The following is a 16,048-nucleotide window of genomic DNA, read 5'->3' as shown; positions in this document are numbered from 1 at the left end:
TTTTCTTATATTTCATACCACATAATAAAATCTATCCTTTCCAGCTGGTAATTTTTGTCATTGAAATTTTCAATATTGATTTCGAAGTTTCTCACGCCAAACTTATATTTTAAAAGTTTAAACTTCAGTTTTAAACCTCAAGATATCATTGCTTCCATGGTAGTGGTCATGGAGAGTCCAGCTCCGCAGTAAGGAATTAAGCTCTAGAACAGGAGGGGGCAAGGATTTTGGACCAGGAGCCCACTTAGACTGGCGGGCCATGCTGGTGTGATGTAAAAGTTACTATTTACAGTTTTACAAAAGCGGAAACAATAAGCCCTGTGCGAAATCTTAATTCAATCGCAATCCTGTCAAATTCCTTGAGCCATTTTTTTTAAATTGAAATTTGGTTGTAGCAGCATCAAAATGGGTTAGTGAATTTGGCCGGTGGGCTATGTTAGCTCTAGAGCTACAGCGTGATTTCTGGATAAGACACATTGGCAGCGAGAATCAAATCTTCAATGAGGATGTCAAGCATTTGGTCTTGACTTTCAGCACTGCTGCATGATTTTCCCAGTCCTCCTGCTACCTCAGAATATATAACTCTATCATTTCATGATATGTATTCAAAAATACCTTCACCCAATAACACAGACACAAAAATATGGTTTGGATATATGATTGAGCAAAAAAACAGTGATGTACAAAGAATAAAACTGATGGTATTTTACATTAATATTGTTCAATGACACAAATAATTATTTTTAGCATCCATTGTGAAAATAAAACCAGTAAAACCGTAGTTTTAACCAAACTACAGTATATACGATATCCAAGAAGTCTCTTTTTCAAAAAATTTTCCAAGACTTCATCAACACCTGATTTACAGAATTAAAATGCAAATACTTTATAAAGAGAAAACGATTATCAACGCTTATAGACAAAATAAAAATAACACATTCTCTTTTTCTAATCTCAAGCGAAGCCCCTGTATTTGCAAGCCATTTGTTACAATAAATATTTTGTCTGCATTCAATCAGTTCCAAAATATTTCTTCCCAAAATATATTGGTGCATTCTCATGTACTTCTGATGTTAATATTCTAATGTTTGGATGCTTGCTTGCCACAGCATGGACACCTGTCGATAACATAGGAAAAGAATTAGATTATTGATACAACGACTACTATCTATATAGCCCTCTTCCATTACTGTAGTAGTTGGCGATCGCCAGTAAAACTCTCTTTTCGACTTTTCTGCGAGGCTCCCGACCTTATTTTACGCAATTTTATACAATACAATATTATCTGATATAGCGATTGCCGAAGTAGGCAATATCGCCCTCTAGGGGGCAAAAGAGATACAATGGGGGATGAGAAACTCTGAGCGGGTATTCTCAAAAAGTCAAAATATTTGTATTTACAAAAACTTGGTGAAGATCAGATTTTTAATAAATTCGCTTATAAGCCTATGTTTTTTGTTGTATTGCAGAGGGATATGGAGCGCTGTAAAGGGGTAATCGCACATAAAAGTTTAAGAGCCACTGATCTTATTCATAACATCCAATTCAGCGAACTGTGCAAAAATCAGTGTTAGAGTCCTCATTCACATCATAGTTTCGATTTACCATTATACTAGGGGAATGAATATTTACACAAAAATACACATCATACCTTCTGGGGCGCAAAACAATGTCAGTAATATAATATTGTGGTCTGGAACACTGTGTTCATTCAAGACATCAACAGCTTTAAGAACTGTATTTCCCGATGCTGTAGAAAAAGGTATGATTCGATTCATAATAGGAAGCAAACTGAAACTTATACTACGAGGCTCAAATTGTGTGTCATTAAACAGCAGTAAATCGATAATATGGACGACTAGTAACAGTGGAATTCCTTCTTTGCAAAATAGATCAGCAGAAAGACATTTAATTGGGTAAATAATGGCACAGTGTATTTATACACCTTTGCTCAGAACAAGACAATGCACAAGCAGTCACTGCTAGAAAGGAGCAACGATTGTTGTGAGGGTGTGGAATCTTTCCAGTGCAGCATTCCTTAACAAATTTATTATACCTGGAGTGATATGCTGGGCTTGGAATTCAAACCCAAGGTTTGACCTGCTATGCCACCATAGTAAAGTTTAACACTTTAACCACTAGGGTTCTGCGGCCACATTTCCGATTTGAAAGCCCCGCTGTTACCATAAAAGAACTTAAGGCTGTTTTTGAATTGCATCCAAAATTTAAATATTGAAACTTACACAGGATAGGATACATCAACAATACTTTTCTCCTGTGAATATCTGGTGGTAATTTAGCATAAAATACTTTAGCTTGTTGCGTATCATCTTCTGATTGAATCAAAATTTTACCAATACGAATTGACCGACAACAATCTCGAAGACCTTGTTCCATTGCTTCCCCTATGAATATCAAAAATAAACATTAAAAATGTAATGATTTTGAATTTTGCCAAAATTTCTATGCTTAAAAGTTTAAAATTTTAAGAATTGTAGCACATAGCACATTAATGAAGATGAACTTTTTCGATACAAAATTTGTTGTGATCCCAGTACTGTTTAAAGATTAATCATGACAATATTTTTTAAATGAATATTTTTTGCACAAAATAAGATAATAGAAGCAATACAGGAAATTGAACAATTAGTTCAGGATTACTCTTTTTGTCAATTAATTCTTTGAACGATTCGAATCTATTGACCGTCAGTTACTGGTTGCATACTCTTTCGAAACTCTTTTATTAGCTCTTGAAAAATTAGCTCTTGTGGCTTCGCTTTGAGTAATCATAAATTGAAGTAGTTACACGGAAGCTGTTCAGATATATGATCTTTGAATGGGAAAAGTTCAATATAGTATAGAGATGGTTACATATGATAAAATAAATATTAAAGAGAATTAGCACTTCAAACAACGAAAAAAGCAAAACAAAATAAGTTCACATTTGTAATCCTGAATATAGGAATGAGGTTATCTTACCGCTTCTGACAATACTGACACCACAATTTCCTCGATCAAATCGAATCCCATTGCACATTATATCTGAATGTGTCTCAATTTGACAAGTAGAATATGGAAGTAAATTTAATCCTTCTTCAATAACAAGTCTGATTAAACGATCTGCATTGAAAACGAAATCACTTCGGGATGAAGTTCTGAAAAATAGTAAGTAAATTGAAATAATAGAAAGTATTGAAAATAGTAATAGAACATCATTTTGATTGAAATAGAGTTGGTCTAATCCAAACTTACATTCTCTTCGAATTTAAAAATTAGTCAAAACGATACACACCAGCATTACAATATTATTTTCATTATTCGTCACAGAATCAAATCCCTAATACTGTAATATATGCGGCATCAGTAAATTCATAAATCTTATAGGCAACAGTATTTAACAGATGTATATCCTGAAACAAAGTTAGAGTTTCTATAATCCATACGAATCAAATTAATACATACTTATCTCTTATTATTGTCTGGAGTCTTCGAACTTGGTCATTTACTTTTATCAAACGCAGTGATGACAGGGCCTCTGTAACAGATATTTTGATTGGTTCTTCAAAAACGTCATTACTGTCATGTTCTAAAATCGGCATACTTTCACTCGGATTTGGATATTTGTTATCCAGCCTCAGAATTGGTTTGTATTACAAGATTCACTATCTTGAACGCTCGTCTCTCCCGTCCAACTACAGAACAGATAACAATTCTTATATTGTTTACGTACGTAACCGCGAGAGGTCGTAAAGGAGTCGATTAAGAACACGTGTAGCTTCAGGAGTCAACTGACGTGTGTTTTGATTTATAATTTGTACAGTTTTTCTGGTTCCGCCAACTCCGTGATATAAAGACACATTTTTTCATTATTCTCATTTCTTAGGTTATGCTTACAGCTAGTTATATCAAAGTTACAAGAAGCGTAGTTTCTTTGATCGCTCGAACCAACGTTCCCACATTTCAAAATTTCTCTTGGATTACCCTGAAAAAACGAAATTTCTCCACAACGAAAATGCCGGCTGCAGCAATTAACAAAGGTTTGTTTGTTTTTAAGATTGTGGGATAATATTTAACTGTTTTGTAGATTTATACACAAATTACTGTACTTTAAAAGTAGTGCAACTATTTGAAGTTTTGTCCATGTCACAGTGCATTGTTATTGTTTACCTTTGGGTAAGAGCAAAGATTTTTTTCATATATACAGCACTACTGCTACTAGTAATTACCTCCACTCGTATGTTAATGGTCTCAGCAATTTATTAATGAATTGATTGTTCCTTAAATTTCAGAGACTGTTCTAAAACACCTGTCACTAAAATGGGACATGACAGCACCTGAGATTGGAGAACGAGCTGAAAAGCTGATTGAAACAACCCGTGCTCTTTATGACAAGATTGGAAACCTAGATTTATGTGAAGTAACGTTTGAAAACACAATAAAGCCGATTGCAGATTCTGATTGCACGTTTAGTGTTGAAAGGTGAATACTTCCCTGCATGAATTTTTAACTAATTATTTTCAAATGTTATTAATAACATTTAAATTTTATTCATTTGTTTATATTTGAGTCATAAGTTGAAGCATTCAAGTATTCAGAATATCTGCTGTTCTTAAATGCGAGTTCATGAGGAGAATGAAGTATATTGTACTTGATAATGCATGTATTAAACCTGTATAAAGGTTTTGTCAGTTGACCCGATTTTTCCAATCTTCTGTGTGTTCATTGTTTGTGTTTTGTGTATGATTTTTCTTGCGGGAAAATCAAAATATACTTTAACCTATAACCCGATGACAGAATGGTTCTATTCACACACTTGGCTCTGAATGATATCTTGATAAATATTGGCTTTGACTGTATTTTTTGATTTCGCAATAATAGAAGTCATATTAGGAAAACATATCTATCAACCTTGTTCTATTTTAGTTGAAAGTTTAGGTTCTTCACATTCTGAGCCCTTAGTCCAAGAAAATCAAACTCTGACTGCTATCTCATTTCCTGTAAGTTTTAGAATGTACCGGTAACCTCAAAACTGTGACTATAATTTTGACATACTGCTATGTTGGCGCTACGGGCGAAATTATGTTAGTATTGAATGTCTGAGACCTTGGAGTCGAAATTTTTAATTGCTTCTAGTCGGCACACTCGCGATGGTGGTTTTTTAACAGGAACTCAAAAAGCATTATGTTTACTAAACGTTTTTAATGGTCTATAAACATTTATACCCCAAAGTTTTTGTTATCAAATTGATTTTGTCAAGAGTTGAGAGCTGAAGTCGGAGTTGAGTTCAGAGTCAAAATCAAAATTTTCAACTCGTCGGTGTGAGCCCCTGACGAAAATATGACTGTGTAATCCATTACTTTTTATACTTCAGGTGTAACTTGGATTTTTATCAGAGTATTCACCCTGATAAAGCATTGCGAGATGCAAGTACTGAATGTGATAAGAAATTATCGGATTTTGAGATCGAAACCAGCATGCGACAAGATATTTATGATCGGTATATATTTTCAATCTATTGTTCACTGTGACAAATGAAAATAAACAAAATTTCTTAAATTGGTCAATAATCTATAGGATATTTATTTATGTTACATTATATAAAAATTCTAATGTATGAGTTCTCTGAAATGAATATTCAATCATGCATATATTTGTTGTTTGAAGCATTGTTGCTTTTGAAGAAAAATCAAAGGATATGAAGTTATCTGATGAAACAAGAAGATTTATTACTAGAATGAATAAATTAGGACAAAGGAATGGTCTTCGTCTGCCAAAAAATGAACAAGAAAAAGTCATGGTACACTTTAACATTGAGAAATATTTACGAATTTAATGCCATCTAGACACTTTCTCATGAGGAATTATACAACTCCACCCCAACAAGGTTCTGTATCACCTCCACTGATACGCAGGGAGTGGGTATTTTAGAAACGACCAGGGCTTCTCTGGTTCAGCTTTGCCTTCCTAATTTATCTCACCAAGGGTGAGATGGTGTGCATGGGGTTTTTACCTGAGAACTTCAACTTGTGACGCCATAGCAGTTTGGTACAATGATCTAATAGTTAGGCCAGTGGTTCAGAAACGGTGGGGCGTGGCACAAGGGGGGGGGGGTCGATAGTGGACAAATTTTTGAGTGGACATGAAGATAATTAAAAATGAAAATATTTGTTAGATTTGAACTTGCCGCCCTATTTTTGATATTTATGTTTCTTTATTGTTAACATTTCTTTATTATGTACACATATTTTCAACGTGTTTTTTCGATAAAACATACTTTCGCCTCATTATCAGGTATTAGTAGCTTATTATTAGCTAATTATTTTTGAGGTGGGGTGCGAGACAAATTCTAAAAAAAGGGACAGGGCTTGAAAAGTTTGAGAACCACTGCTCTACCAACCATATTTGCTTGATAGATAGCTCGCTCCACTAAAAGTTGAAAATACACTTTATATTGTGTTGGTCATCAAATGAGTTGAATCGTTAAAAAATATAGCAATGCAGAGTTTATGTTAATATTTCAGGCCATTAAGAAAAGACAAACCGAAATAGAGATCGATTTTCAAAAGAATTTGAACGAGGAAAATTCAACTTGGGAGTTCAGTGAAGATGAATTGAAAGGACTACCGAAAGGTATGTTTTTATAAAGCAATTCATCTATTTTTTTCAAACAAGTTTCGTGAGTATATCCATATCTCAATGTTTTGTATGATGTTTTATATAGGCAAGGCAACACATGAAATGGTTAGTGGTGCCAGATATTCATTCATCAATTTATTATGGAGATTCACGCTCACAAAGTAACTTCTTAAAATCTTTTTAAAGAACTGCTTCTGTATAATTCTTTGTTTCATCATTGTTTTTCTGTCAATAGTGAAATGAAATATTTTAGTTTAGTTTAAGGCGCCGCTTGTAAGTTTACTCAAAAATCATGATCTTTGCATTTTTAGTGGTGAATCTGGACTGTTTTATCAATGATCTTTGATGATCAAAGGTTTTTGTTGTTTCGTGACCTTGGTTTGATCTCACTTTCATTGGAAATACACTAATTATCCAATTTTATGTCAAAAAATTATTGTTAATTTCAGTGATCTGAAACAATCGAAACAGGAAGTTTCTGATGTTTGGCATTTGAAATAATATTCTTGAATTTAAATTTTGAAGGATGCCTTATCTGGGAATGCCATGTTTGATAAATTTGTACGTTCATAATAATGCAATCATAATAGGACATTCTAATTAGAACTGTCAAAGATAAAAAAAAAAATGAATTGAACTTTGAATCTAAAATATATCATTTTCAGGAAAATATTTTGTATGCATTGATAATCTGATCAATGAAATAAATTTTTATTTTAGTTTTTTGCTTTATTTAATATTATAACAGTTATGAATGTGCTAAGACTTGTGCAAATTTTTTTATTTACCGGTAATATCGCCCATAATATTTAATATACCATAATTATTATAATGTGTTTTATACTGAAATAGTAAATTTGACTTATATTGGTTCCAGTCTCAATGCTACATTATTGCTTTATAGACCTCCTGAATGAGTTGGAAAAAACTTCTGAAGGCAAATTCAAACTTTCATTGAAATATCCACATTATTTTCCACTGATGAAGAAATGTTCGGTTGAAAGTACACGAAAGAAAATGGAAATTGCTTTCAATTCTAGATGCAAAGAGGCAAGTATAGTTTTTTACATTTTGAATTCGAATTAAATTACCGATATGTAACAGTAATTGATGCGCTTCAAATTTTCATTTTGATCGAGGCTAAAGAGAATAAGCCACTTATTGAAGGTAACTCATATGAACACAAGGTAAACAATAAATTTGCTGACGTGAAGTGATGGATATCAATGTCTCTATTACCTGTTATATGAAGCTGAAGGACCAGTAGTTATGGGGACCATCTGTTAGGCAAGAGTCTTGAACTAACGGGCCAAATCTGGCCCCCGTTGGATGATTCAATCTGGCCCGCCTGATGCTGCCACAACCAAACTAAAACCTAATTTTAATGTTTTAGCTAAAAAAAGCTCAAGGAATTTGTTGCGATTGCTATTAAATTTAGTTTTGGCATGAGGCTCATTGTTTTCGCATTTACTTTTGTAACACTGTAAATATTGTTCTTAAAATGTAACTTTTTACGTTACACTTACATGGCCCGCTTGTCCAGTGGCAAAATTTTTGGCCCCTAGTACGAAAACCTTGCCCACCCCCAGACTAGAGCAAACTGCTTGCATTTAAATGTCCCATTACTAATTTGTACAACCTCGCCAAGCGAACCACGTTCAGCCATCTAGTCAGAGCTCCATCATCCAAACTGCCTCAATTCAGCACACCCTAAACATCACAGGGACTGGAAATGTCCAGATTATTTCATAACTACCAGGGACTCTACGTCTTTTAGTTTTAGATTTTGTCGAACTAAAATATTATACATTCTGTGTTTCAGGAGAATTCTGCTATCTTGACTGAACTTGTAAAACTCAGGGCTGAAAAAGCAAAAATTTTGAACTTTAGCACTCATGCGGCATTCATACATGACATGAGAATGGCAAAAAATCCTGAAAATGTTAAATCGTTTCTTCAAAATTTAGCCGGTGAGCATTATTAAAATACACTAGTTTGTCAGAACTAGTCCAATGGTCTCTTGCAAAGCACTGTTTGTTTTTCAAGAACTTCTGTTATGTGCAATTCACTACCTCATAGCTATTTCTTGGTCCTTGACATGACCTGATTGTAAATGTACGAACTTTTTGATTTTTATATACTTCTATATTGCCTGCAAGCAGATGCACAAGAGCAAAAGCATAGAAGAAATTAAAGTAGTTGGTCTTTCAGAAATCCATTTGATAGCATGAATAAAAAATTTTCTAATTAGATAATTAACTCGAAGACCAATATTCTATTCAGGTATTCAGTCATTCAGCAATTTTTTGTTTCCAAATTTTTCAATCAATGCTCTGAAAAAACAATTTTAACGAGTTTTACTCTGCCTAATTTTACGATAATCATCAGTTTCATTGTTCATAATTATTCTATAATTAACATCACAGTAAAAGGCAACCTGTTATTAGGTTTCATATCTTGCCTATTTTACAACCTTTTTCAACTTTTCAATTTATCTTCCTATAGGCTAGATATATTTCAAAATGTTATCAAATTGAACAACTTTGTAAATTTATATTTTGGGCTGGGACTTCCATTCAAAACACTAAACAGTTTGAATGTACTATTGCTACTTAACTGGAGGTAGAGCCATCACGATTTTAAACAAGCTCCCCTGCCCTGCATTATAATTACTTTCACTATTTTTTTATAATGAATAATTTGATAATGGTTGGTTTTGTTTTTGTTGCAGCCAAGCTGAAACCACTCGGTGAATATGACAGAAAGGAAATGTTGAAATTGAAAGAAGAAGAATGCAAAGAACTCGGTGTTGAATTTGATGGAAAAATTAACATGTGGGATTTGAGGTAAGATTGTTTTTTATGAAACAACCAATGAATTGTAATAATTTTGAAGTAATAAAAAGAATTACTGGTATATATTGATGTATAACATGTAGACAAACATTGTTAATTAAGGCAGTCAATGCAAGGCAATCTCTCAATGATGTCTTCCATTTTACTGGATTTACTTTATGATATATTGCAATTATTAATGCAGTTAATTTTGCAGTAATTTACCATATCACGGCAGTAAACTCGAATTATTTTATGTCGCATTTTAAGGTTTGAGAAAAATGCATATTTGTATTAGTTCGGTTATAAAAGTCAAACTTGAGAATGGACATAAAGCACTATCTACAATAGAAATCAAAAACGACTACAGCTTGGTAACCCAGACCAAAAATGGTCCCTTGTATCCTAATAACGGAAGATCACAAAGTCTATTTCTTAAAAATGGATCATAAGCTACTTAGCTTAGGTTTTACTACGGTATTCCATCTTGTTAGCTTTCCTTTCTTTTGGGATAAATATGAATGTCTATATTGCAGGTATTATATGACCAAAATTGAGGAAACAAAATTTGCAGTTGATCAAGAAAAATTGAAGCAGTATTTCCCTCTCTATGTTGTTACTGACGGATTGTTGGAAATTTATCAAGAATTGTTAGGATTAAAGTATGTTCATCCATCATTTTGATTCCGCTGGCTTGATCTTACATTAATGATACGAGACGTGACTGTCGCTTGACCTTTCAATATGAACTTAGGTTATCATGATTTTTAATATATATGATGACCGTTTCAATTATGTTATGTTTGTCCACCATTTGCTTTCGCTGACATGATATTATGGGCTATTAATGATATAAGACGTGGTTATCGCTTGACCTTTCAATACGGACTTGGTTTTGATCATAATATTAATATATATGATTTTGACCGTTTCGATTATATGTCAAACTTGTTATATTTAATATAGCCAAAATCTTGAATTTAGGATTATTTAGGGGTTAGAATATTAATTATGCTACGTATTTATTTGCGTTTCGCTCTACAATAATCAAGCCTCTGCAATAATTTGGAAGGATCAGATTCTTTCTAGTACGATATTGCCAACCAATTTTAAATGGCCTGCGTTTTCACCATATTTAAGTCTTAACACTTTAATCATTAGGAATATAAATTATTTTGCTTTTGCCTATTCTTAATCTAAATGCTCGAACATCCTTGGTCAAAATTCAATTCAAATTATTTTTGTTTGTTATCATATTGATGAATATGACCTTATTTTGGTATTGGCCCGCAAACCTGAAAAATCACTTTGTTGCATGTAAGTTTACAATCAATCAGAAGAAAACATGGCATCAAGTATGCAAATTTACACCGAACTTGGCAGAAGTATATTTATTTATTTTAATAATACCAGACTAATTTATTTTGTGATAGAGTTGTATGTCATGTTTATGAAATTGATTATAATTTATAAGTCATGATTTGTCATCTGTGAAATTTGGCTTGTCCTTACGAACATATTTACATTGCAAACTTAAAAAAAACTCCTATTTATTTGGGTAGTGTAAAATATGATATAAAAATATAATGTAAAAATTGCAGCCCATTTAACTGTTGATTTCCTGATGATAATATTTTCCTACATTTTTTTATCAACATGGATATAAATTTTCAATATTGTCTCTGCATAAGACAAAAGACTCGGATAGACTTATTCGGATTGTCCCAAAGTCAGATAATTAAATTTCTTAGGGGTTGGGGGGGGGGGGGGGTAATGTTGTCTGATAATTTCTGTTAGAATACGGTACCATAGACAAAACAACTAGCTAATGCACCCTATCCCTTTAACTATCTCTGATTTTTTATTCTTTGCTCTTCTGTTGCCATGATTCCTGTTGGTGCTTCAGTTATTTACTTCTAAACGTGTAATAGTGGAAATATCATATTCATGGTTGGCTTCTTCATAGATGTTGCTACTCAATTAAAAGTACTGATGTATCACATCACCTTTGACCCTCAAATCCAATTTTTACATCATGTTTACTTCTGTATGTGGAATAATTAGGTAATGAGATTTAACTGCTGATCACTATTCTTCATTCGTGATTTGCGCTTTTTTCAGATTCAACAAAGTTGAGGGTGTAACTCTCTGGCATGAAGAAGTAACAATGTATACAGTGACTGATAAAGTTTCTGAAAATATCATTGGAATATTTTATCTTGATCTTTATCCAAGAGAAGGAAAGTACGGACATGCTGCTTGCTTCGGATTACAGCCAGGATGTTTGAAACCTGATGGGAAGAGACAGCTTGGTAGCATTTCCATGTTTTTTTGCTTTTATTGATTTTGTATGAATCAATATTTGCTGTGCATGCTAAGCAATCACAGACTTAAAATTAGGGTTACTATTTTGGGACCAGATTTGAAATCCTGAGGTCGGGACTTCCTGGGATTTTCACCATCAAAAATTAAGAAAACACACACAGTCATTTTCATTTCTCGTAAAACTGACGAGAAAACTTTCTGAACTTATTTCTTCAAAACTTGACATTTTTGGTTAAATTTGAATTTCTTTTTAGTTACAATTACAATGCAAATAAAGTATAATTCACAAAATGCACTACCTCATGTATTAAATCCTTGGATTATATTCAAAATAACTCCAGGATCGGGATTGAAGAATTAGTTGATAATCCTGAGATCCAGCGATCGCAACACTACTTGAAACCCTCTGGAGAATAATTATGTATGAGAGGATTGCTGGACTTGCCGTTGTAAAGTGGTTCATATAACGGCTGGACACATTATGGCTTCCTCTAATATAAAGTCCAGGATTCTGAAAAAAAAAACTGATCAATTATTGTCACGCCTGACATGGACTGCTACAAGACGAAAATAAATCGAGTAGGCAATATCTAACCAGAAAGAATCCGGTCCTTCCCAAATAAGATAGCTCCTCACATATCGGTGGCCTTGTAAAATAGGCATAGCTAATCATCACTAAATGATTTTTCCATTTTTTTTTATTCTTTTTCTATTTATTTTTCAGCTGTTGCAGCCATGGTTGCAAACTTCAGTAAACCAACGGCAGATGCTCCATCTTTATTACAACACAGTGAAGTTGAAACTTATTTCCATGAATTTGGTCACGTCATGCATCAAATATGTTCAGAGGTAAAATTTACGTTGAATACTTGTTGTATTTTTATATCTCTTTGAGTCCGGAGTCGAAACAGAAATTTTGAAATTTACAAATTTTTTGGAGATTCTCAATTGAAACGAAAAAGTTTTGCAAAGTCTTCAATAGGTTGAAGCGGTTAGCGGTTGAAGTGTTGTTCTTAATTGTGTTTGCGTCGCAAGTTACACATTTCTGGTTTAAATCTGACCTCACCCAGTGTATAATAAGTTGGGTAGGCGGAGATTTTCAACCTGCGATACCATCATAGTTAATTCTAACACTTTGATTAACATTTGAAAATGCAAATCAATTAGAATACTACGCCCATCTGCTGCAATGCGGTTGCATGCCATAACAATTGCCCTCCTAAAACTGCACTTTGCACCAATCCATATTTCAATTTTTTATTCCAGACTGAATACCAGTTGTTTAGCGGTACCAATGTTGAAAGAGATTTTGTAGAAGCTCCATCACAGATGCTTGAAAATTGGTGTTGGGAACATGAAGCAGTAAAAAGAATGTCCAAACATTACAAGGTAAGATAGGTTATTTCAAATTTGCAAATTTTTATACGAATCATATTTTCTATAGTTAGAGAGTGAAGTAAAATAATCCACACCTGACTTATTGCAATCCTTCTTTTATTGTCTATCTATGACATATGCTGATATTCCCACTGAATTTCTGAGTTGGATATTCCCAATCCTAATATTTCAGAATTCTGTCGCAGACTCCTGGGAGCTTGCAGTCCAAATTCTGGCTACACATGCCTGCTCCAACCAAGGCTCTATGTGAAAAGCCACTCGGGTCATTATTTATCCATTGTTGGGAAGGCTCGACTCAGCCCGAGTTGGACTCGACCCAAATTGTACTCGAGTCATTAACTCGACTTGCGTTGAACCTGAGTAATTAACTTGACCCAGGTTGGACTTGAGTCATTGACTCGACCAGAGTTTGACTTGAGTCATTGACTTTACCCAAGTGGTTAGACTAGAGTTATTGATTTCACCCAGGTTGGACTCGAGTAATTGAATTGACTCAAGTCATTGGACTTGACCAGAGTTGAAAACTCCAGTCATTGACTCGACCCAATTTGGACTCGGGTCACTTAACTGGAATGACTCATACTCACCATCATCGCCAGTGAGGATTGCCTCCACTCGACCCTCTGATGACATGTGACTCGACTCGAGTTTATATACTTCTGCCCAACACAGAGACTAACAACTATGCCATTGCGCTTAATCAATATTATGCTTCAACATAGTTCAGAATGTTTTTTTATGACAGGACGGATCAGTAATTCCAAGCGAGATGATGGACAGTCTCGTTAAATCAAGAAATGCGAATATTGGAGTATTTCTTCTTAGACAAATAACACTTGCTACTTTGGATCTTAACATCCACACAAGAGACTCTGCTGATATAGTGAAGGTTTGTACTGGGCTAGTTGAATTGTGAACATGGCTAAATATAGGATGTGAAGTGTATGTATGGATTGTTTTGCAAAATTGTTATATTTGTTGGGGTTGGGTTGTTGTCATTATTAAAAGCAAATCGATTGCAAATTTTTGTACATTGAGAGAAGTCGCTAGAAGTTTATTGCATTAATTTCTTTTGAAATTTTCTCTTTCAAGTTTTAGAGGGCCCATTTTGAATATTGAATTGCATACTTTACAATCAAGTATTACGGTATTTAACATTTGTACACAGGTCTATGCAGATGCATGTGATAGTATATTGGGCATTCCAGCATCTGAAGGTACATGCATGCCTGCAACATTTGGACATCTTGGAGGAGGGTACGATGCTCAATACTATGGTTATCTGTGGAGTGAAGTCTTCTGCTATGACATGTATCACTCGAGGTAACAGTTTGATTGGCTATACGTATAGAGCAGGGGTTCCCAAACTTCATTGGCCGTGGGCCAAAATTAGAATGGGGAGGATGTTCGCGGGCTGGAAGAGTGTAGTGCCCGAAAGTGCGCGACTGTTTAGCTGGGGTTCAGTGGATTCACATTTGAAATTTTTTGAAACATGTTTGTTTGACTCATAATGGCGCTTAACGTCGTATTTCTTCAGAACTGGAATAGTTCGTTGGTAAAGTGAACAAATCGCTGAAGTTTGATTCTTTTGCAGAAATCAATGCAGAAATACGAACGCTGACATTCACTAAAACTTTCACTATTTCACTCAAGCTCGGCAGGCCATTTTAAATCGTTACCCGGGCCAGATTTGGCCCTCGGTTTGGGAACCCCTGGAGTTAAGAGTTACAATTTTATTTCCGAACTTCGTTTTTTGGTGGATTTGTTTTTTTCTGGATCTAAGGTTCGGAATCGCTATAATCGTGTTCATCTTATTCTAGATTCAAATCTGAAGGTATTTTCGATACTACCGTCGGTCGAGATTACAGAGAGAAAATTTTAAAACCAGGTGGATCTAAGGATGCAAGTGAAATGCTGAGAAATTTTCTTGGTAGAGATCCAACTCAAGCTGCTTTTCTCAAAGCAAAAGGCCTTGCTGCATAAATTTTTATCAATACAATTTGAAATTAAACTGCATATATTAGAAAAATATCTTCTTGACTATCGTTTGGCTGTTTTTGGTTTTGATTTTCTGGCTAATATAGTTCTTTAGCAGCATTCCTGGTAGTTGTTAGCCTTTGCTTTATTTCAGATATACATTCTGTAGATGTGTGATAAGGCTATTTTTTACAATTTCTGTTCTGTGATGATTAATGTTTATGCATTGTTGGATGTTGCTGCTCATCTCAGTGAATGCCTAAATAAACTATTAGAATGTTACATTTTTTTATCATCAATGTTCTTTTTATGCCAATATTCAATTAGTAAATGAAAGACTAAATCATCCAACTAAGTGCTTTTCAAGAAGTCCAATTTGATCATAACTTGAATTCATTAAGATTGTCATTGTGGAGTTTATTGATTATGCAGACATCTCTTCAGAACACCAGATTGATTGTTGCAAACAATTATGTTCATTATTATCTTCATCTGTCTCATTATGACCAATTCATCTTGTTGCAAAGAATAAAGTTCAATTTGTCTAAGACTTATTTTTTTTCTGGTTAGAGTTAGTTGAACAGAAATTCCACAATGAATAGTTCACACCCTATTTAAAGATATAATCTTGATTCGTCATTAGACTTTTATGAATATGATAACTTTCGTCTTTGCCTTTTATTTTTGTTCGCAGAGGTAATAAATACACTTGTTATGTAAACTATCGCCATGAAAACCGAAGCACGAACAGTATAGTTAGCAGATTAGAATTGACTTAGTTACATGTTGATGGCACTTCTTCTGTAAATTATTATTCATAAATGGAGTCTGGAGAAATTGATTTATTTCATTTTCTCGACTGATCTGGTTAATTTCTA

The 16,048-nt window shown here is 33.9% G+C and overlaps 3 protein-coding genes across 3 annotated transcripts in view; 1 reads left to right on the top strand and 2 right to left on the bottom strand.

Moving 5' to 3' along the window:
* Nucleotides 1-16,048, bottom strand: part of LOC120348241 (putative MFS-type transporter C09D4.1) — a 282,049-nt gene that overhangs the window by 159,481 nt on the left and 106,520 nt on the right. The gene's annotated exons all lie outside the window — the stretch shown is intronic.
* On the bottom strand, nt 586-3,739 carry LOC120345317 (uracil phosphoribosyltransferase homolog). The gene is made up of 5 exons (XM_039414718.2): nt 3,463-3,739; nt 2,980-3,155; nt 2,244-2,405; nt 1,652-1,750; nt 586-1,118 (listed from the first exon to the last, which is right to left on the bottom strand). The coding sequence occupies exons 1-5, from the start codon at nt 3,597-3,599 to the stop codon at nt 1,012-1,014; spliced, it is 681 nt and encodes a 226-aa protein (XP_039270652.2). The 5' UTR covers nt 3,600-3,739; the 3' UTR covers nt 586-1,011.
* LOC120345308 (thimet oligopeptidase-like) lies at nt 3,811-15,724 on the top strand. Its single transcript, XM_039414707.2, has 15 exons — nt 3,811-4,037; nt 4,290-4,479; nt 5,372-5,497; nt 5,665-5,797; nt 6,522-6,630; nt 7,541-7,686; nt 8,459-8,606; nt 9,368-9,482; nt 10,007-10,132; nt 11,592-11,782; nt 12,520-12,644; nt 13,062-13,184; nt 13,939-14,082; nt 14,362-14,516; nt 15,014-15,724. The coding sequence occupies exons 1-15, from the start codon at nt 3,887-3,889 to the stop codon at nt 15,174-15,176; spliced, it is 2,145 nt and encodes a 714-aa protein (XP_039270641.2). The 5' UTR covers nt 3,811-3,886; the 3' UTR covers nt 15,177-15,724.

The sequence above is a fragment of the Styela clava genome, chromosome 1 (assembly GCF_964204865.1).
Source record: "Styela clava chromosome 1, kaStyClav1.hap1.2, whole genome shotgun sequence".
Taxonomy (NCBI): Eukaryota; Metazoa; Chordata; class Ascidiacea; order Stolidobranchia; family Styelidae; genus Styela; species Styela clava.
This window is presented reverse-complemented; position numbering and strand designations above follow the sequence as displayed.